General features: G+C 36.7%; 1 protein-coding gene across 1 annotated transcript in view; it reads left to right on the plus strand.

Annotated features, from left to right (window-relative positions):
- Positions 1 to 24,654, plus strand: part of LOC108550741 (acetylcholine receptor subunit alpha-like) — a 155,315-nt gene that overhangs the window by 111,399 nt on the left and 19,262 nt on the right. The window contains 3 exon segments of the mRNA XM_017904579.1: positions 9,694 to 9,811; positions 21,041 to 21,180; positions 23,658 to 23,702. Of these exon segments, the coding sequence (XP_017760068.1) occupies positions 9,760 to 9,811; positions 21,041 to 21,180; positions 23,658 to 23,702 (237 nt within the window). The 5' untranslated portion in view covers positions 9,694 to 9,759.

The following is a 24,654-nucleotide window of genomic DNA, read 5'->3' on the forward strand; positions in this document are numbered from 1 at the left end:
TAGGGAAATTTGGCCAAAATTCCCGGTTCGTTCCGCGGGGTTAATCGCGTCGCGACGCTGCCGCGTCACACAGTGGCCCAAAATACCGGAAAGCTGGCCAAAATATGAAGGCATGATTCGATTTGCGCGAAAACTCGTATATCATCGGCTCTCGACGTGACTGATCACGAATCCGGAGTCAAACTTCCAAAAAACAAAATGACGGCTCTATAATGGCGGACAGTGTTAAAAATATTTCGCGTTTGACTGAAATTGCGTTCCTAAGATTTTTCGAGGTCACTGATTGCAAAGTTTATGGTGAAAATTTCAAGAAACCCACAAAATGTTATTTTCTTTTGCTAAAAGGATATGTTTCGTGACGTTTTCCACATTTTTAATAAGAAGTATGATAGCACGTTATGAATTCTGAGGGATGAACGAGCTCGAAATTTGGTCAACGTTACGGGTGTATATTTTGGTAATGGATGGTCATATTTTTGAACTTGAAGCGGTATTCGACGCATTGAAATGTATGGGACAAATGTGCTATAGGAGCAAAATGCTGTGCTATGCTTCGAAAATTGCTTTTCGGCGTTTTGGGCCGCTGTGCGGCGTGCCGCGGCGAAACGTCGATAAACCACTGGTTGTCCGGAAAGAAAGGAAAAAGAAATTCGATTGACCGACGATTAAATCGCGGTTTTTTCGTTCAAACAGATTCCTGCGTATCTGTCCGCGTTATCGTCGACTCGCGCTACTTGTCTGACTTCAGCTCGCGTTCAGCTCGCTCCTCGCTTGCCATTTCTAATTATCTTACATCCTGTATATATTTAGTGACTACATGAAACGGAATATACTAAAAAATGTAGGGTTTCTGTCTAATTAAATGTTTTCTCCAATTTTCAGGTGCGAATAGCCCACTGTGCATCGCGACGCTTATCCTACGTAATGTTTCTAACGCTTTTCATCGTTCTCGTATACTTTTTCCTAATTCTTATCATAAAAAATGTAGAAAATAACACTAAACACCCGTATTTAAAAAAAAAAAATGTAGTAAATTTTAATTTTTTGAAAATGTTTTTTTTTGTATGAGAGAAGTCGAAATTTTGAGTTTAAATTCGTTATCAGTGGTCTCGAAAAATTTCAGCCATATGTAATATATTTTTAACGTGTCTGTCCGCCATTGTGATGTCGCCATTTTATTTTTCAAAATTGTGAATCGAATCGAATTCGTAATCGGTAAAATATGCAATATTTTTTTAATATCTTTGTCAACCACTTGGAAGCCGCCATTTTGTTTCTAATAATTCCAACTTATTCGTAATTAGGGGGTTGAAAAACCCTTGGATACCAAATTTCAACTAAATGTAATATCTTTTTAACATATTCGTCCGCCATTTCAGCGCCGCCATTTTGTTGTTATTTTCAGATCCGTGATTAGCAACACGCGGGCCCTGATACACGAATCTTCGTGTAAATTGAACCGTGCGTCGTATTTCGGCCAGTTTTCTGGGGACTTCTTGTCACCCGTGGTCGCGCGAAGATGGTGAACGCACTCGACGAGACCGGCACTGGCTTTTATTCCCTAGCCGAAAGTTGTTTCAGCGATCGATCGGCTGTGTACCTCGCTCGTGTACCTCGAGACCGGCTAATTATCTGCTACGTTCGCTCGAGCCCCGTCAGCCACGCGCAACGAGAGCCTTAACCCTTTACAGCAGCGGCTGTTTGCGCGAAATTATGCGCCGTTACGCCGGCCATGAGTGCTTCTCCGACGCCGCCTGCCAATTTCTTCCCGATTTTCACTCCTGCCGTGGAATCGGGTTAAACGGTTCGATGTTGGCTGGAGTTTCACACGTGTTCGTGACGGTGGGGAAGTATTGGAAATTTTTCTGCATTTCTCCTGGGTGCGGGGATTTATTTTAAGTGTACGGGGTTGCAAATTTGCATTGGATTCGGCTGTTATTAAATTGAGAACACGCTTTGGGAATTGGAAGTAGAATACTTAATAACGAAATCTTTTTGCACTTTCTGAGTGTGCAATGGTTACTCGATTGTTTAATCTTTAATCCTTGACAGCTAGTCTGTAGACAGTCAAAAAATTAAAAGATACTTGAAAGATTAATATCAGATTAATTTTTATATAAAAATATTTCAGAAGTTAGTCGAACTTTGTGCCAGTAAATGGTCAAACGTTTTTATTTATACCGGAATAGTTAAAACGATAATGATTTATATAGTAAAAGGGAATGTTTAAAATTATACGAGTAACATTAGAAAATAATTCAGCGATGTGTATAGTATTTGCGATACATTTATCATAAATATGTAGATCGATGAGTCATCAGAATATTGCAAAATGTTAGTGAAAGCTACTTCAGATTAAAAACCAATAAGTTTCGATACGACAGTGATTCGTCTTCTGTTGCGTATGAACGATTTTCCACTTAACTCACTAGCGCCACCACGGTCCATATCTCCATCAAACACATTCTAAACACTGTACATATCGTTCGATTATTTTCTAATTTTACCAATACAATCTTCAGACTTTCTCCTTACTATATACATCATTTTACACATATATTTCACGTTTTATGTAACGTACATATTTCAATCGTCGAACGTGACACATAAGAGTTCTCATACTCGGTTGCTCGAGTATACATATCCATTGCCGAGTTATAACTTACGGAAACTCTTTAACTACACCGGTTTTCTCTAATAAAACGAATAAATCCTTCCCCATGGTGAAATCTCTCTGCACGCTTCGGTGGACAGGAGTTGTAAATTTTTCCCACAAGCCGGCGGAGCGTCCAGAAGGGCGGGGTGGCGGCCATTAGAGTAGCACCACGAGTTGCCAGCGTGTTCTTCGCGACTAGCCGCTTTTAGTTACTTTACAGGGATCATTCCGCGACGAACAATTACCATCAACGGCTTTCGTCGGACAAACAGACCATTCCCAGCGGTTTTCAACATAAAGCGAGCAGAGGCTTAACAGCTCGTAACCATAATCGTCCGCCATAACGGAGGGATTAAGCGGAACCGGCGCGCAGCTACTGCACGCTCTTGCGTGTTTTTTCGGATTATCGCCCGCGCCGAAACTCGAAAACTCGAAAACCCGCGTCCCGTTGGGAAGTGGGGGTGAAATAATATTCGGCTGGCGGGACTGTCCAGAAATTAAGGTCGCAATATCTGCATTAAAGGAACGTTTCTCGGCCAGAAACGCGGCCGTTCGCGTTTATCGCGCGAAAGAAGATCAAAGAAGACGATTACGCGCACGCGAAGATGAAATCTATCCTGGTTTTTAACATACGCGAACGACTCGTCCGCGTTCTCTGCTTCGAAGCCGGATCTATGCAGTAGGGAACCCGGTTTTCCGGATTTTACTGCCAATTCGATTAGGTTTATCACGGATATCGCGATACTTAATTTCGTCATGGAGGATTTTGGAAGGTAGTAAATTCAGTGCTAATTGCGAAGAAATTTTGAAAATTGATTACTATATTTTCTTTTTTATACTAAATTCTGTTTCATCTCTATCCTTTATTTATTTATTTTTTTTTTTTTTTTAAAATGATAGTGTAGTAGCAAGTATTGAATATACACGGTGATTTGAAAGTACAGGTATACTGTACCAAACGTGTTAATGGTGGATGAAATTGAATAACAATAAGAACAATTATTTATTGAATTACAAAGATTATCAAACATAAATATTGGGTCGAAATATAATTAATTTATCACAATCACATGCTCACACGTCTGCTCATTATTAATACACAATTGCAACTGATGTATGCCAAATCACTCTCCTTTTTTTCTTTCTTCTTTCATACATTACATTACATTTCATTACATTCACACAACACCTCAATCATTACAATCATTACAATCATTACAATCATTACAACACCTCAATCATACTTGTTCCACTCATACAATACATATATATTTAAAAATATATGTAACCATTACCACAAAGTGTACCAAGTGGCTATATATTTTTAATAATTGTAAGAATTGAAAATTTGGTAATATCCATTTCGATTAATTTGGTAGTTTATCTTTAAACAATGCAGATTTAGTATCAGTATATTTTATTTTTGGAAGAATTTTATTTTTGGTTTCGTCAGGATTTTTATAATTTTTCTTCTTTTACGATAGCCTCCGATAGGAAATAATCCTATCGCATACATTTAAAAATTTACGACAGACATGAAACTAGAACAGGTTATTTACCGAAAGTGGAAAGTTTAAGACTACCCTATTGCAGGATAACAGCATGCTCTTCATACCCGACACGGCGTTGGATATTTATTGGGAAATGGTTCTTTCCGCGTTATTCCTTTCAGTGTCCACTTGTTTCGGATTTCCACTTCGAAAAACAATTCCAAATGCGGAGGAAGAATTTTCGCTGGAAAAAATGTGGAAAAAATGTTCGAAAACGCGAAAGAGACGCGAAAGTGGGTCGACCATTTTGTCATTTCGAAAGGAGAATCATTTTGTCACCGGAAAAATTTTATTGCTATCAGAAAAGTGGAAAAGTAACCATGCAAATTATTTTAATTCTTTTCTACCCTATCAATTACTGAATATAAATTTTTATACCGTTATGAAATTTTAATGTACGATATGTACATGTACAATTTTCTAATTTTATCGTATTTTCGTAACAACGAATTTTTATTTGACGAAATATAATTTTGCAATAAATATTTAAGATTTAACATCGATGGTTTGCAATATAATTATTAATAACAGGATTTATACAGAGAACACAAACCTTACTTATAGTAAGTATAATAGACTTGGGAACCCCATAAGAACCCCATAAGAAAAACTGCTAAATTCTGTTTCATATTTCGAATATTGGGAGAATTATAATCTTGACCTATACAAAATTTTACATATACTGTTGTAAGGTATGAAAATAAGTTTTACGACGTATTCCAAAATTAATGTAATTACTCGTTGATTACAGATTAGGGTTGTACAGAGAATGCTTTATAAGCGAGTAACTAACAGTAGTTCCTTTCATTCGAATATTCTCAAATACTATAATAGTGATAATTATACTGACATGTCATCCAACATATAATATGCTACACATAGTACTCATTTGTACTTACACGTAATTGACCTAATCATTATCGACAAATCTTTAATTACATACTAACATCGTTTCTTTACAAAAGTTAACTTTTCTTCTAATAATATTATCAATTTTAAGGCACAATTGTTCAAACTGTTAGGAACCACAGAACAACATGTTGTCACCATTTCGTGGCATTATTTATTATTACGTTAATTTAATTTTAATTTAATTAAATTAACTTAATTTAATTTAATTTTTTAAATTAATTTTTCTATGTAATTTAATTAATTATTATTTAATTTAATTTTTCTATGTAACTTGATGTATAGTGTTGTACCTTTTATCGTCTGCTGTATAGCTTTTCCTATTTCGTGTGTGCATGTTTTATATCAGTTTATTAAAAAGGGCTTTGCTCGTAAGTTTCAATAAATAAAGAGAAGTTCTGGTGACTTAATCCAAGATTTCCTTCGTCTTAATACTCGTGTATAATTCTCAGATATAATCCTCGCAAATTTGCCAATAATTTGTTTTTTGGTTACAGTCTAAGAATTTTCCCTTAATTTTCTGGTAATAAACGGAGTACTGGAGCAACACTAAGATCCATCGAGCTGAAAGGGTAGTTTACACGCGATTTCTTATTTGTACCATTTTGGAAATATCGTCGACTTTATGGCAGATAGTCTTCGAATTATTATTTTCCTGTAACGAAAAAATCGCTGAGTGCAAAGGGTTAAATCGGCATTCTGCTCTGTTATCAACACCCCACTGACTCCAGCTGTATCCTGCCAAATATTTCAATTCACCGTTCCATAAGTCGAAACTCTGGTGCTCGAAGACTCGACTGACTTTTGGACGCAGCCATGGTTACTATTCGAAGCAGTCGTGCTTACCATACCTGTCATACCTGGCACAATAGAATCGGTGACCGCAGCGTTACGTAAGTGGATGCTAGGGAAAAAATGTGGAGGCTCGGTGGGCAACAAATCCACCAGCTCTCCGCGATCCACCTCGCGCCGAATCCGCGCTATAGCACGCTGCGGCCGTGCAGAACGCATCGGGCTGCAGCCCGCAGTTCTGCGGTCCACGTGGCGCGGAACGATGCGGCAGCTCGAAACGGATCGAGCGGACCGATTACCGATCGTGCCACCGTCACCGAGCCAGCGAATTTTACCCTCGCGTTGAATCGATTACCCATATTTTTTTCCCCCTTTTACCGTGCAACTCGCGAAGAAATTCGAGATATTCCGAGGCCAATCGACCTGCAAATCCTGCGTTCGCCACTGAACTATGCTACATCGCGATTTTTGTTCTCTTTTTATTTTTCAGTGGAGAGTGAAATAATAAAAATCGTGATCTTTGATAATGTTAATTTTGCGAGTATCGATGTTGATAGTAGAGACTGTGCTGCTATGAAGTGGATCAATTCTATTTTTCATGCTTCCAGGAGTTAAATTCGCAAATATCGAATACTATCGACAAAAAGATGGCGTCTTCCTATAAAATAAATCCTCAGTTTTTCATATAGCTAGAAAATTATATACTATAATCATTTTCGAAATTTTATTTATTATAACTCTCCTATCCACTCTCCTTTAAATGTATAATAGTGAGATAATATTTTTGACGGCTTCCACGAATTAAATTCGCAAATGTCGAATACTATAGTCGAGAAAATAATAGCGTCTGCCTACAAAATAAGGTCCTAATTTTTCACATAACTAAAACATTATATCCCAAAGCTATAAACGTTATTTTACATCATACAATAATTTACAATATTTAATATTCTTCGAAAAAAAAAAACGTTTTCAAATATATTTATTATAGCAAGAAACAAGGGGGGTATCTACAATTTTCCAACCAATTCTCTTATCCAACAATTCTTGCCTGCTCTATTCTCAGTTCGCAGGAAACATTCCACTGCATCACCCGTTCCCAAACTTCGAGACACTGCTATTCGCCATAACCCAGAGCTCTCTCGAATTAAAGCCGACATTCGTCCGAAATTCCGGCGTTTAACCCTCGTTTTACGCCATTTTTATACCCCCTCGTCTAATATCCAAATTTCGAAACATCGCCGATAAATACCCCAACGAAGATGGCGGAATAATAAAAACGGGGTCGTTGATCCGTTTCATTTTTCGCTTTACGACCCTCCGCCCTCTGTTCGCGGGGGGTGGCCGGGACAGCCTCGCACGAATGCCAGACCGTGTCACCTTTTCTTCAAGCGATCGGATACATTACTTTTGCATTCCTTCCTTCAGGTTTCGCCGAGAAAAATCCACCAGACCCGGCTGCCGAGTTTTCGAGTTCGCTTCTAAAGTTTCGACGGGAACGTACAATGGTTTGGTAGATGGTAGGGGTAGAAGCTGCTTATGTATCCGAGTTGCAGATTCCACGATATTTCAAGAGATACACCATCGCGTTTCCGCCCGCCTAACTAAGAGAGATTTACGAGATCCAACGGGAAAATTGCACCCGGGATCCGAAATCGCGTAATCGTTCGCCTTATGATTGATATAAATCCCTTGAAAGTTGCGCAGGGGTAATTGTTGACGCTGCAACTACAGTGAGTAACTGAATTTGTTATACATATGTGGGTGTTTATAATCGTGGCGTTAGGGCGAAAATTGATGGTTTCGTAGATTCAGAATTAATTCTGGTAAAAGTGATATTAGTTTTGGTTTGGGAAATTGCGAAAATGAAATTTCTGTAATGAGTTATTTTTGTACTCTTGGTAGTTGTAGTGTCGAGTTGATGTTGAATTTAGGGTCCTTTATTCTGTATTGCGAGTATCTTTTATTGTAAAATTAAACATTGAGATAACTTATAGCATGCGTGTGAGTGTTTATGAAGTTTTATTTGATAGTTGGTCCCTTAATAGAAAATTTTATTAATTATCTCTGTGAAAGTTGTCCAAGAAAAATTTTATTTTTAATTGAGTAGATTTAACACTCCTAAATTTATTTCAATTGAGTCAATTAAAATTCCAAAATATATTTTTAATTAAGTCAATTTAAAATTCCAAAATATATTTTTATTTGAGTCGAATTAAAATCCCGAAATTTATTTTTAATCGAGTCATCTTAATAATACAAAATTTATTTTTCTCCAGTCGATTTATGATTGCAAAATTTATTTTTATCGTGTCGATTTCAGACTATTTACCACACTGTTCACCCTGTTCAGTGTTAAATTGATAAATTATGACAAATATTTTAATTTTTCTCCAGAAATGTATTCGCATACATTTCATAAATTTCGCGAAATTACGAAAAAATTTTCTCATCGCCCACGTAACATTTGGCTGAAAATGAGGCGACGCGAATGAGTTAATAGAAACGTAATGTCGCGTTAGGGAGATTTATGGCTGGATAAATTGTTGCCGGGAGGTATTAGTATTCCAGGTGACGAGTTCACTCGTGTTTCTTGCTGCGCTTATTTTCGAGCTACGGCGCGAGTGGACCAAATAACGGGTATCGATTAAAAAGTTTTAAATTCTCTCATTCGTCAAGAAGCGTTGTTGTAAAAGAAATACTGCCTTCGTGCTTGCTCGGATAAAATTAATTTGAGAGATAGGGGACTGACACGAAAGAAGATTGAATCGCGTATCTCCTCGAACCTGCTGCATACCAATGTCCACCAGAGATTAATCACTGATACCGGCATACACGTATAACTGAACACTTATCAAACGCAGATAATTTTGCTTTGCTTAAATACAGAAAATTCGTCTGTGAATACACTGAAACGCAACGAGTAATACAGTAGGCAAAATTCACTGCATTAATTCTAAAAAGAAACCTCAATTTTGTTTCAAATATTTCAATAAAATTCATTCAAATTAAATTATTATCAAGAAGAAAATAAAGAAAATAATTAATAAATAACAATTACCAAAAAGTACAATTATACCAATTATTCTTGGTAAAATTAACGTTGTCTTTATTTTAATTATTTTACACTATTATCAAAAAAAAAGAAAAAAAATAAGGAAAAATAATATTAATTTTAATAAAAAGATTACCAGATCAATGAGAATGAGTGGTTTCAGGTTTTCCTATTCCCAATTAATAAAATGTGCAACTGTTTTTGGACAAAACTAAGTTAGTATAATATACTAATTAGTATAGATTCAGTATAGGTAATTTAATATAGACAGTAACTTCTTGTCTTTATTTTAATTATTTTACACTATTATCAAAAATTTAAAAAAAAAAGAAATATAATATTAATTTTAATAACAAAATTACCAGATCAATGAGAATGACTGGTTTCAGGTTTTCCTATTCTCAATTAATAAAAATGTGCAACTGTTTTTGGACAAAACTAAATTAGTATAGTATACTAATTAGTATAGATTCAGTTTAGGTAATTTAACATAGCCAGCAGCTTCTTTTACTATACGTACCCTACATTTAAGTACAGCAAGGTATAGTGAAACAAGTATATTTTTGGTAAAAAATAAATAAATAAATATATTCGAGGGGAGAAAATCTATGGGCGTATTGATTGGTATAGAACGGCCATAAATCAAGGGGTAACGTGTTCTAGGTCTAATTGCAAGCGTTTATTCAAGGCGCATCGTTGCACTCAATCGAACAACGTTCTCCCTGTTTCAGTGCTAGAACTGAAGGGTCCGGAGAGCACGAAGGCGAGAAGAAATGAGTTGGACGTGACACAATGACATGATGAAGAGCCTGGTGGGGATCATGTGGATAGTGTTGGTGCTCATATCAGGTAAGTTCAATAAATCTATCCAACAATAAGGTATACGCGTTTCGCCGTTCGCGGCTATTATATCATAGAGGAAAGTCAAGATGGACGTTGACGTTCAGCCACAGTTTATGGACCCCCGTCGAACCATAGAAATAGGGGAAGCCATAAATAATTCAGTGTCTCGAAGTTCACCGTTTCTCTATTGAAATACTAGGAGACGCATCGTTTGTCTGAAATGCATGCCATTTCGCTCGCCTATGATATAAAGTAGAAAAAGAATTTACCGGTGCATTGAAAAATAAAAATTTCCAAAACAGCAATGCACGTTCTAACGTTAAAAAATTCGAGGTTTAAAATATTTACATGCAAATTCAAATATTTCAGGTTTGCAAAATCGCAGGGCAAATTTAAATACTAAAAATCAAAAAGCAAAATTTCAATAATTCAATTGCATACTCGTGCATTTAAAATTCGAAAAATTGAAATGCAAATGGAACCTGAAAATTTCGAAATTTCTTAAATTGAAATGCAAATTCAAACATTAAAAGTTTTAAAATTTAAATAATTTATTGCACATTAAAAATTCTTAAATCAGAAAGATTTAAACACGAATTCAAATATTCGTAATTTGAAGAATTCAAAAAATTTTAAGGCAAATTCAAACATTAAAAATTTCAATAATTTAATTGCACACTCGTACACTAAAAATTCCTACATTACAAAAATTTAAATACGAATTCGAGCATTCGAAATTTCAAAATTTCTCAAAAATTTTAACACAAATTTAAATATTCGATAGTCGACTAAGGGCAGCTAAGAAATTTTACTTTTTAAAAATTTATTGTATTAAAATAGTAGTTGTCTAAAAGTGGGTAAAAAGTATAAATCAAAAACTCGAAATTTCGAAATTCAAAAATTCCGATTCATCACGTTCGATTCGCCATAAGAACTCGCATACTTCTACGGAATAAATGCGCTCGCCATCCTATTGTAAAGTGCAGAGCCGCCGGGGCGCGAAGCCTATCATCTCTAGACAATAAACCACCAAATATAACCGGCGACGAATAACTATCGTATAAGATACGACGTCTGCTGCATATGCATCAGCCCTACTCACTTGGCTCCCATTCGCATGTAAATGCTCCGCAACGCGCTCACAATGGCGGTTATCAACGTCCAGCTCTTTTTCCACCGATGGTTAAACGAACGGTTTCGACCGGCCCGCGGCGAAATACGTAAACGCGAGTTCCGTTGGCCGAGAAGAATCCGCGTGACGCGTTTCCGACGTCGCGTGCACCTTACCAGATCCGACGAGCACGTGTGCAAAATTTATGCCCGTCCCGGACTGGCCGATTCGACTCGTCTGAATGAAGTTTTCGGGTCGACTGTTTCTTCGCGGCGTCCGCGTTATAAATAGAGAAGCATCCGCGGTGGAACTGGGACAGGCCGTAACTTCGAAACGACCCCAGACACGGGGGAAAAAAAGGAAAAAGTTACGGGGCGAATTAAGCGGCGTTACGGCCGGTTCGAAGTTTCCGCGGTGCTCGGTCGGCGTGGCGCGCATGCGCAGAGGTGCGTTAGTGGCCGCCCGTATGGATCCTGATACGCGCGCTTAATATGCGGTTCGTGTTGAACCAGTATTGTAATGCGGCGGTGGTACAGGTGTTCGACCGGTGTTCCGTTTGCGGCAATTGATGCCCTGTTCATGATTGTCCACGGATATTTCGCGTAATTTAGTTTGCTCGAAAAGAGAAAGAATTGAAAAGCGGTCGTTTCTAATAGCAGAGATACAGGGGAACATTGAACATATATATACGGAATTTATTTTGAGAGGTTATATAAATTACGGAGTAGTTATACCGTGTGTGGATTTATTATCGTACATTAGGGGACAATCTCGGTCTGTCTTTCTGAACAATCACACTCTCGTTCCACTTGTCTGTATAAGCACGGCGTGCCCGTGCAAACACCGTCTCATTCTACTTATCCCGTTTGCTGCGACGTACGCTACTCTTCCGACCACGCGTTGACTCGTACTACTTATCGAAGTAGATGCGGCCTTTCCATAATTATTTGCCTAACGAATTAGTCACCGATTTTGATGAAATTTGGCACAAACGTCGAGTAGACAAAGACATTCGATCTGTATTCTTTTCATCTGCTATTGACCACGTTGAAGGGGTGAAAACGGACTTCAAAGGGGTCTGTAAGGGTTAGTTATACCTGGTCGAATATCTCGCGAACTATCGGAGGTAGACTAATGATGTAAATTTATGAATTTCCTATTTTTTAATAACGAATTTGACTACGTAAACGGATTTGCGAAAAATCTAAATAAATAATACGTTTAAAAAATAACATTTTTAGTTAAATTCTTCGGTCAAATATTTACACGTTTCTTTGTATGTGTAGTCTATAATCATGAAACTTGACACGAATAACTCATGTCGAATTAAACTCGTCACTCCACTGCAAAGAGTGAACCAAATTGAATGGAAAAATAAACTAAAATAAATTGCCATTTCGTACAATAACAACAAAATCCCTATCGAATACTTCGAAGCTCAATAAAAAAAATAAAAAGAAAAAAAACAAACTTAAAACTCACACATACACACAGAGCAGGAACACACTAACCTTTATCGAACTACGGGCACAAAACGTAGAAAGCCACTTGACCGTAGCATATCGGTAACTCGGCTCGTTTTCCTTTGTCTCGTATCGACCTCGTCGGGGACTCCCCGTTCCCTCGTTGAAAAATCTCGGCTGGAAAAGTTGCCGGCGCTTTTTCCCTGGAAATAAACAGCCGGATAAGTGGATACTCGTGCCGCGAGTAGAGTGTCTTTTAAACGTCCGCGGCGCGGGCCTCGATATTTCTCGATATTTCTCGATATGTCCGGCTCATCGAGCAATCCCGTCTCGCGCGAGGCGCAATATCGCGCCGGTAATATAGCGCTCGTTCTTATTGGCCCTGTCCAGGCAGCAACGATTTCACGGACGTCGACTCGACGACCGACGCCGGTCCTTTCTTCCTTCTCTTTTCCCGGGGTCTTAGCATGCCCCCGCGATCGTGACGATTGAGCCCGATCCCGGGAATGAACGTACGGCTCCATCGCGGATAATCGTGCAACAGAGATTACAAATACGAAGCCCTACCTCGTCTCGCGACCTAAATTTCTCCAACAGGTATCGATCTCGGTTTGGTCGTGGTTCGAGGATCTCCAAGAGTGGTCGAAGTCGTTCCAAGATGAAAACGACCATCAACTCTGGTATCTATCGAGATGATCTGATTTTGGGATGCTGCTCTGGAACTTTTTGAAAATTGTCCGAGGAGAAATCGAAGAAATATTTTTTATTATCGAAGGTTTAATTGTTATCAGTATTTGTGGGGTATTTAGGCTTTCAAGACGTACCTGTGATACTGAAAATGTGTTATGGGATTTTGGTAAAATCGTAGCAAGTGTAATATATATATATGGCAAGTGATAGACTGCTTTCTTTAAATTTTTCCTTGTACCAAATTAAATAAGACACTGTGTATATACTGGTCTCCAATCATAAGAGAGAACTTATCTATTATACTATCGATAAAATTAGTGTATCGTATCCTTAGAATTAATTTGGAAAAATTTTGTAGAAGTTAGATAAGTATATCTAGAGCAGCGGTTCTCAACCAGGGTTTCATGGAAGATTGTTATAAGGTTTCCACGAAAGTACGAAGCAACTAGGTTATTATTTTTGTTGCTAAATTTAGCGTTCCACAAAATTTTCTATTTGCCAGAGAAGCTGAAGAACATTATAAATCTTTATTTCTAAATTAGGAGTAACAATGTTCATTAGCTTCTCTGGTGAATAGAAAATTAAATAGGAACATTTTTCCAATTTAACTCTTTGCACTCAGTGATTCTCTGTGAACTCTGCAGAAATATATCAGTTCAAAAATTTTCTGCTATTGTACAAAGTGAACGATATTTTTCAAAACACGTAATAAGAAATCGTACGTAAATAACGCATAGAATTATTCCTAATTTGTCGCTCCTCGAGAACAAATTTATTTTAAAAAATTTATTTAAGAAGTTAGATTTCAAGCAGTTGCTCATAAAAGCTTTTATAAATCGGATAACAAGGTGGATATTTATCTTGACAAAATGCACGAACAGAATTGGGGACCATAATCACCGGACCAAAGCAGGATACCTTTTCAGGGTACCCTTGTCAGACAGCTTTCTGAAAAGGCTGGAACGAGGAGGACCACGAGAGAGATACCAGTAATCGGTTTCGCCTAACAGAGCCTGTGTTCCAATTGGTCAAGTACCGAAGGCTTTGTGCTCACAGTCAAAATCTGTTCTAACGAGTCTTCTTTCCCCGCTGTGATCGTCAGAGAGGAAAAAAGCCACTGTCCGTCTGATTCCATTAACGCTCACGCCACGGTCAAAATCTCTCTCGGACAGAACGAATTTTTATACGTCGTCGAATTGTCGATAACAAACGCTTCTTTTCTCCGTTTCCACGTCGACCGTGTCTGGAAGACTATCGAATCCTCTATCGAATCGATAGGGGAAAAAAGGGTTTCCACTCGTTACCCTGTCGATGGGGTTAAAATTAGTCAAATCGCGTTACACTTTCGAATACTCCAACTATTATTCCAGTTTGGAATTCCTGGGGACTGCTAAACCTCTTTTGCGAGAATAGACTCTCTTTTCTAGGAAACAAATTAAAGTATTAAAATATTAGGTTACAATAATGGAATTTTTAATTTAAATAGTTATTAGGTATACAGGGTGTTCCATTTAGATAATTTCAGTTGACTTTGGTTAAAAGAGTATCTAAAGGGAGTTTAAATAATTGCAAGGGGTACACGTGATTATGGCGAGAACTTAAGTGGAACACCTTTTGTGAATTTCTAGAGACTATCAAACTTCTTTTGCAGTCTCTTTTCTAGGGAATAAATTAAAGTATTAAAATATTAGGTTACAATAAAGGAATTTTTAATTTAAATAATTATTAGGTATACAGAGTGTTCCATTTAGATAATTTCAGTTGACATTGGATAAAAGAGTATTTAAAGAAGTTTAAATAATTCCAAAATGTACACATGATTATGATGAGAACTTAAGTGGGACACCCTGTGTATTGCAATTTTATCACTCATTCGTAGTGGCAATAATTAATTACTAAAGTGAATTTATATGCTAATGAAAGGGGTGTGCTTGTTTATTCTTACGGAAAGAATTCTTGCACGAGGACCTGGATTGGCTAGTTCATACTGCAGAGAAGGAAATACAGGAAAGAGCAAAACAGGATAATGGTGAAAAATGAAGAGAGAGGACAGGAGATTTATGGTTGATAATAAAGAGAAGTAAAAGGTAAGACATGATAAAATGTAGAAAAAGAGAGAGAGGAAGTTGAAAAAAGAAATGGAAATAAAAGTCTGCAGGATTGACTTCTATTTCTGCACAAAGAATGTATAAAAATATGGCTGGAATGATTAATACTAAAAAAATATAGGCAAAGATAACATGGAGAAGAAAATTACGTAATAATGAGGAACGACGAGAGAAAACAAAAGATTGAAAATAGAAAGAAATAAACGGTAAAAAATGGTAAAACGTCAAAGAGAAAAATGGAAATTGGAAAAATAGAAACAAAAGTCTGCACTTTTAATGAGAACTTAAAATGTCTTATATCAAAATAATAATAATATTCGTAATTATTTTCGCTTACTAATATTACAAAACGAAAGGATCATTTTCACCAAAAATTGTCAAAAATTTCATCACCTAGTTCCAAAAAGAATCGCGACCCATAATTGATAGCAAATACAATTCGTAAATTTACTGCACAAAAATGGCACTTTTTGGTAGACAGGAAGTACATTCTTTTTATATTTTTATCGTAATTAAAAGGGGGATTTCGAAATAAAATTTGGTCAAGATTTCGAAAGGGTGAAACGATTGAAACGTTGCATTCGTGGGTGTAAAGGCCGATGCAGTCCGCGATTCATGCAGGTTACATCCGCTTCCTCGAAAAGCAAGTCGGGCACGTTCGAGGTGCACGTAATTTCCGGCTAGTTAACCGATTACTCACGAAAGATTGCGATCGAATCGATGGCCATCTGTTCGTGCTACGGGTTATCGTTATATCTATGATCCAGGGTGTTACGTGGCGGTCGAAGCTCGTGATTTCGTTCGGATGGAAACGTCATCGTGAATATACTATTTACGAATCCGCGTTTTATTCCGCATGAAATAACCTTGTCAGATTTACGGTGCACTTAAATCGGGGAAAAAGTGGGAAAAGTGGAGGAAAAATAGCCGAGTTGAGTTTAAACACTTTGAAAGTACTTGGAGTGCTCGAGTGTACTCCTAAAGAAACGATTAAATCAGAAATGGCACGTTTTCGAATAAAATCGGATAAATATCGGAATATTCTTTAATTCCTTGGCGAAGGTGTGGCGCGAAATTTGAATTTGGCGCGGAGTCAGTCATCTTTGAAGCGAATCTTGGAAATGATTTGTATCGTAGAATTCTTGTTAATTTATTAATTTAACTTGCGATATTTATTATCAGTCTCATGACACGTTATATACAGGGTGGATCAGTTAACTATTATAGAACACGTCGAACATTTTTATTTCAAATAAATTGATTTTTCTCGTTATTTTTTGAAATCAATATTTAGGCTACTATTATTATATTGTACATATATTAATATTTAGATAGATATTTAGATCAACCTACCAAAAATAATTCTCCTGAATTTTTTAACGACTAATATTCGAACTAATAAATTACAAGCTTCATAAAATTTAATAAAACATTTAATAAATTCGAGAATTAGGTGAAATCTGGGATACCCTTGTTTAACACTTGAACTACCGATTTATAATGAGAACCTAATTATGATAACCAAAATATCGCACCAAATTGATAACCAAAACAATGAAAATGACAGAGCATACATAATTATTAAATATTATTTTGCCAATTAGATTAATTATTATTATATAATATAAATAATAAATAATATAAATAGCGAATAATATAATAATAAATTACAGGCTTAATAAAATACCTCGTATTTAATAAAACATTTAATAAATTCGAGAATTAGGTGAAATCTGGGGTACCCTTCTTTAACACTAGAACTACCGACCTATAATGAGAACCTAAATATCATACCAAATTGATAACCAAAGCAATGAAAATAAAATGAAAATAAAAGAGCGTACATAATTATTAAATATTATTTTGCCAATTAGATTAATTATTATTAATTAAATATTAATATTATTATATTAATATAGTATATTAATTATATATTAATTTTGTCAAAAGCAACTGTAAATTCTCAACAATTGCAAAGATAAAGAGTCTGCGACAAATAATTTCAACCCCCTCGCCAGTGCTAGCGTTAAAATACCTATCTATATGCCATACCCGAGAAGGACGAAGAAGATGGAGCCGGTTTTCATCGCAAAACTTTCGCGCCTGTATCTCTGAACGATATCTCGAACGTTTCCGCGACGTATTCGCGGAAATATCTCCGGTAAGCGAAAAACGCGGCGCGGAAACTGCAAGATGGCTGGGAGAACCGGAGGGCAGGTTCGCGGGCGAGGCTGATACGATCTCGGCCACGGTGCCTTGGGAATCGATCGAGAATCGTTTACGCAACATCGCGGAGCACTGCGAAATAAATCTGAACGTTTAACCCCTTGACGACGGCCTCTGCATCTCGCACGAACCGAGCGTTTTTCACGTGCCGCCGGCATTCTAGAAGAAATACGGTTCTACACGCGTAACAGGTACTCCACGTTCGCGCATTCTTCGCGCAGACCAACGCTCCATATCAAGCTGCTTTCCACGGAGTGGAGAAAGTAAAGTAAAATGCAATTTTTTAGCGATAGCAGTTGGAAACATCGACAATGGACGTTCACTGGTGACCACCGTTGATCCTTTATTCGTATCTCGTTAATTATCGACATTCACACCAATATCAACGGTGAAATAAATATATGCAGGGTATATGGATTGGAAAAGAAATTTATGGGCTTGTTAGATTTGAAAATATATTTATTAGCTGAAGGGGAATTAAAAGTAAAGTAATGTGAGGTTGGAATAGGTACGGTCCTGAGAGAATGCAAATAGTGTTTTGGTTGTAAAATGGTTGTAAAAGAGTGAATGCAGTAGTTTAGGCTAATACCTGCGAGTGCAAGTGGAGGGGCTATTTATAGCTGAGGAATTTTGAGTGAAAGTGAGGAAATGAATCGAGAGAGAGAGGTTGAGGATTAGAATGAAAGAGAATGAATGCGTAAGGGTATACAGGGTGTCAGAGAAGTTCGTGTAAGGCTGTAGTTGTCGTGGAGAGACCTGAGTAGTTATAATTGAAAGTTGTATTATAGAGAGTTCTGAGAGAGCAGTTTTAAGAGAAAAATTAGAGCAAGCGAGGGATCAGAAGACACTGTCATTAATATAGTCGTTTTCCAGCAGGTATACTCGTCACTGTTCGACCAATTGTCACATAATAACTATAGTTACCACAATTACAAATTAGAGATTTCAAAAATACGAATAGCAGTGAGTAGTACCTAAATCTGCGTATACATGTGTGAGAGGATCATCCTATTCAGAGGACGCTGTCGTTAGTCGTTTCCCAACAGTTATACTCATCACTGTTCGACCAATCATTGTATAATAAATATAATTACCACAATTACAAATTAGAGATTTCAAAAATACGAATAGCAGTGAGTAGTACCTAAATCTGCGTATACATGTATGGGCTGGTCCTCCCTCACGGTTGTATTTCCTAGAGAATTCTTTGCCGGGCACGCAACGAAAATATCTACTGCATCTGGAAGCTCGAAGATCTTGCGAAACGGAACGGAGGAAATAAGAATAGCTGGCGTAAAAATTCGCCCATGCAGACGCGGAAGGGGCGGAATTATCGCGAAACAATGCATCAGAAAGATGGCGGGACTCGCGCAAGGTGTATCGTAAATAATCTGGCATCGCTTCAAAACTGAAATTGTAGCCGGCCTTGCCTCCGTGTACGTTGACGCGCATTATGAACCATCCTGGTACCGCTCCAGGAAGCTCGTAAAACACCGATAATATAATGTTCGGAAACGATAAATAATACGTAGCCGGGGGCCATGCCAGCGAAATCTATTACAAAATTAATGGAAACATTGAACAGAGATCGCTAACGGAATCGCCGGCCGTTCTGCCCTGTAGCTTAATCGGTAATAATCGTGCCCCTCTCGGACCGCGTTTAACGTATAAATGGAATAAATACGAGATCCTATGGGATGTCGTCCTTCCTCGACACGCTCGCACGATTATTAATTGCGACGACGCGATGCGTTTCTAGCTTTTGTTGCCGGATGTCGTCCACCGCCGGAGCTTTCGACTGACATCGGTATATATGTGCCTCGCGTGATTGACAATTCACTCGATCATTTGGCAAATCGCGTAATTACGAAGAGTAAAGTGATATTAATTATCAAGCGTTTGAATATCAACCGAGTGCCTTGATAGTAACATCGAAGAAATTTTGGAACGGTGGTGTAGTCACTTTGGTCTGTGAAAAGATCAATTGAAAAATTCGTGCGAAGAACCGTTCATTGGCTCAGTCTATCGACTATAGGAAATAAAGAATATTTATTTTAAACATGAAACGTTTGAATACGAGCCAAGTGGTTTCATAATAAAATTGGTAACAATTTTGGGAATGGTAGTAGTCACTTTATTTCATTTGAAATATTAAGCGTTTGAGTATTAATCAATCGTTGTGATAGTAAAATTGAAAAGAAATTTGGAATGATGGTCTACGATCTTCACCCTCTGCACATATGTGCTATACTTTCGAGCAAAAGAAGGCACAGCGTGTTTACATCCTCAGAGCTAACTTCGCTGACACTCCCATGATCATGAGAGGCATTGACGATGTCACCCATGACCTTCGTCACCGTTTCCGGACAATAGCAGTCACTACCTGTGATCAAGGAAGTGTTAGTGGAGTTAATCAGCCAATCCGTGAGGATGTAAACACACCGTGCCTTCTTTTCCCGAACGCACAATACATACATGCGGGGGTACAGAGTAAGTCTCCAATTACGCGTGAGATGACACGTTTCGTAATAAAAATTTCTTTAAGAATGATCATTATAAGTTTAAAAAGGAAATTTATTAGTACGAGAAAGATTTAATTAAAATTCGCGATATACGATTGAATATAAAAGAAGGCACAGCGTGTTTACATCCTCGCGTCTGATTAATTCCACTGATACTCCCTTGATCACAGGCACTGACAGCTGTTTGCCGAAAATGGTGATGAAAATCACGGGTGACAACGTCACCTGTACTTGTGATCATGAGAATGTCAACCAAGTTAGCCCCGAGGATGTAAACACTTATGTGCCTTCTTTTCTCAAACGCACAGTACATACATGCAGGGGCTACAAAGTAAGTATCCAATTGCGCGTGAGATGACACGTTTCGTAATAAAAATTTGTTTAAGAATGATCATTAGAAGTGTGAAAAGGAAATTTATTAGTATGAGAAAGATTTAATTAAAATTTACAATATACGATTGAATAGAAAAGATGACACAGCGTGTTTATATCCTCACGGTTGATTAATTCCACTGACACTCCCTTGATCACAGGAAGTGACAGCTGTTGGCCGAAAACGGCGACGAAAATGACGTCACCTGTGCCTGTGATCATGAGAACGTCAACCAAGTTAGCCCCGAGGATGTAAACACGCTGTGCCTTCTTTTCTCGAACGCGCAGTACACGCGTAGACCCTCGCACGTAACTGATACAAAACCGCTATTTCAAATGCTGCCAGAACCATGACCGAAATCGATATTTTCACCGATTTCGGTTCTTTATAACAGTTACAGAAAATAATGGTTCTTTGAAACCGTTTCGAGAACCGGAATCGATATTATAACAGCTTTCAACCCTTGATTAAGCGGCCGCAATTGTTCATCCCTCTTTCGCGTTCGGTCGATGCTCGTATCGGTTCGTTCGAAGCCCAAACTGCGGCCCCCTCCGTGGAAAAGATGGATCGATCGTTCTGTAGGAAAAACGCGTGAAACCACTTTGACTCGTTTCGGGCCATTCATCGGGAATCGTTGGAAAGCCATTGTCGGCGATTCGCGTGCCGATCGGATCGATAAATTTCGATCCCGCGGAGGCCATGTCGTGTAATTTGTCTCCTTTTCCGGGGCTGTTTGTTCCAGGATGTTCAGGAAATCCAGATGCGAAGCGACTGTACGACGACCTCCTGTCGAATTACAACAAGCTGGTTCGTCCAGTGGTCAACGTCACAGACGCCCTCACCGTTAAAATCAAGCTCAAACTCTCGCAGCTGATCGATGTAGTGAGTCCTCGAGTTAATTCTGGGCAAATATTATTAATTGCGGACGAAACGGACACGGATGGTTCGCTTTCACCCTTCTGTTTCATATTACAACTTCAGGCCAGTCGAAATGGATCTTTAAATTTTTCATTTTCGCTATTATCGAAAGTATGTAGATTTTTATTTTGGAAAAGCGTCTTGGAGAAGTCGATTCTTGTTTGGATGCGAACGTATTTACATGGGGTGAGTTATTTCACTAATTTCGCTCGAATTTATTTGCGAACTCTGTATATAAAAGTGTATTTGAGAAAGGTTGTTTGGTATAAAGAGGTTTGTACATTGTAATAATTGATCTTTTTTTATTTTACTTTTTAATTTAAATTTGAAGTTATATTAATTGGATAATATTTAGAAAATTTCTTATATTGTGAATTAGGTAGGTCTAATTGAGCCGTTCACTGCGCAAATTGATTAACTCCATAAAACAAAAAGTGGAGAAATGCAATGAAATAATGTATATTATTTTTTAAAATTCCCTTTATGATTTAAATCGAAATAAATATCGTAGAATGCATAAATACAAATGTAACTTTCGTCTAACGGTATATAAAATTTATAAGAAAAAATAGGCAAAGGGTAATCGTTGGTAATGTTACCATTTTTATGTTACTGGAAGAGTTAATCGATTTGGCAAGTGAAAAAAGTAATAAATTTAAATTTGACTAAATTTTACTTAAATTCTGATAAGACGACACTATAAAATTCACCGTTATCATTCGTTGCTTGCTAGTGCATTCGAGTTGCATTATTGCAACGATTTACATTAGAGTACGGAGTTAATCAAAGTGACCTCTGAAATAAATTATTTATTATTCGGTGGCCAAGAAATTTTTGTCGTTTAATGGTGTTAATCTTAATTATCATGGAAAGTCATTATAAATATAAAAAGTTACGATTATACCAAGTGCTTTGGCACTTAAATTAAAGATTTTTCAAAAAGTGGAGTTAATCGATTTGTGCAGTGAACGTCTCAATTATTGATCCTTGCATACTCTTTCGAATCTCATCGTGATTATGGTGTGAAAAAATCAAGGTGACCTTCATATTTTGACGAGAAACTGGAGCAGTATATTGCACTGTGCCTTCTATCAAACAACTTTCGTTTCAAACGCTTTTTTGTACAGCAAATATGCAGTTTGCGAATAAATTTCGACGAGAGGGTTAAAATAACCCACCCTGTATATACACCTGGTGCTCTTTTACACGGTGTGCAAGTACCGTGTAAAAAATCGTGAAACGTTTGATTCGCAACAAAGTATGAAACTCGTATTAAACTCTCTTTGTGCAAATGGATTTTCATCCGTCCAAATAAATAAACAAATAAATTAAATGAAACGATGGGAAAAGAGGAAAAATTGGAAAACTGAATTCGATAACATTTTTCGATACGTGGTAATTTTCTTATTTTCTCGAACTTGAATTTCGGTTCTAATTAAATTACGATATTTTCGCTGTTTTGCATGCAGAGAAATATTTAATTAATAGTCTGAACGTAAACAAATGCGATCGGCAGTTTTCATAAGCACCAAGGGTCGACGTATATCGACAGGTTGGCAGTAAAAGGGTTAATATTGTTATCGAACCATATTTATATTTAATTCGAACGGTACAGCATGCTCGTAAATTGTATTATACAGGGTGTCCCAAAGAAATATGTACACACTTTGCGTGAATATATTAGGTTGGTAGAAAAATAATTTCGTTTTACTTCTTTTCCGTCTCTAATTAAATAACCTAAATAAAAATCACTAAATACAAGTAAATCATCACTACATACAAGATATTTATTATCAAGATATAGAACGGAGTTAACGCTTTCGAACGATACGTAACATAACCACATTTACAATTTATTCCAATATCAAGCTACGAAAATCGAAAATACAAAGAACGAAATTATTTTTCTATCAACCTAATAAAAACAGTATGTATTTAGATGAATTACAGATTACAGAAAAAATAAATTAGAAAAAATAAGGTATTAAAGTGTGTATACATTTTTTTGGGACATCAAAATTATTAATATTATTATTATTATTATTATTATTTAATATGCTAGATCGATGCTAGAACGACGCTATTGAAATCGTCGATAGAACGTAGCTGCAGGTACCTAATTTTGGAGGAAATTTTCTGCTTGTTCCTTTTATTCCAATTTTAATTTTAATTTTAAAAAATTCCAAGTGGACGTGAATTTTTATATTTTTAATCGACGAACGATATTAATCGATATTTATATACTTTTTAAATATCTCGAATCACTGTTTGAAAAATCGGAATGGTTAAATTTTAGTGTCTACTTGAAATGTGAAATTCGACTTTAATTCAATTAAATTTTATGAACTCGCTGTATCGCTCGGAATGATCATATCTTAGTAAATTATTAAGTATTCTGTTAAATTTCTTTAAAAGTCATCGCTTTTTGTTGCTCTTTCCAGAATCTCAAAAATCAAATCATGACGACCAACCTATGGGTGGAGCAGGTACGTACAGTAATCGTATAAATAATTTCTACGTATACCTGACTGAAAATGATCCTCAAATTCGAGTAATCGAAATTAGAATATATGTGATATAACACTTTGATAGCAATTTAACAGTCGACACAATCAACGTATATGTGCCTGTGATTATGAAAGTGGTCGAAGTCACTTGTATTTGCCTTTGAAATATTAAAAGTTTTGGCCTTTAAATACGTCATAAATTATAAAATTAATTGCGATAAAGCTATAAATTCAATCTAGTGATTCAATTCTTGTTTTGTAGAAAATAAATATATTTTATCGAAGTATGAATTAATGCAACACGAAATAAATAATAAAATCGTTCTTCTTAAGTCAATGACTTAGACCATTTTCATAATTATAGGCACATATAAACCCTTCGTCTTCATAATACGAAAATTAAAAATTTATTTTAACTATATTAGTCAAACGAACCAACCCCCTGTATTATGATTTAGTTCTGAAAAATGAAGTATTGAAGAATTATCATTTTTTAATTAATTATTATAATACCTCTGTTCCATTCGCGAAAAAATTACACAAGAATTTTGGAATTTCTTCAAATTTTAATTCCAATATTTTTCGAGAATGAGTTGACCTCGTTATTATACTGCAGGGGGTTGAATTATACTTGGCATGAGGTAGGAATTAAAATTCGAAAAAATCCTAAAATTTTCTTCAGGAACGGCCAAGTACTCTGGCACGAAAATTGAAAAAAGAAAATTCGAAGAGTGGCATTAATCGCCCAAATCTGAATAGCCCCTATTTTATTTTATTAATTCGCGTTTCACAATAAGGTGGACGAAATTTGCGATCCTCGAGCTTGATGGATCGAGTGATCCAACGAAACCCAAAGCAAGCAAACATCGACTCGACTCTAACGCGGATAAATTTCGGAATAATTTTTCGCCTTGAACCGCGTTCGAGGGAA

The sequence above is a fragment of the Eufriesea mexicana genome, unplaced genomic scaffold (assembly GCF_001483705.2).
Source record: "Eufriesea mexicana isolate 0111107269 unplaced genomic scaffold, ASM148370v2 scaffold474474846, whole genome shotgun sequence".
NCBI lineage: Eukaryota > Metazoa > Arthropoda > Insecta > Hymenoptera > Apidae > Eufriesea > Eufriesea mexicana.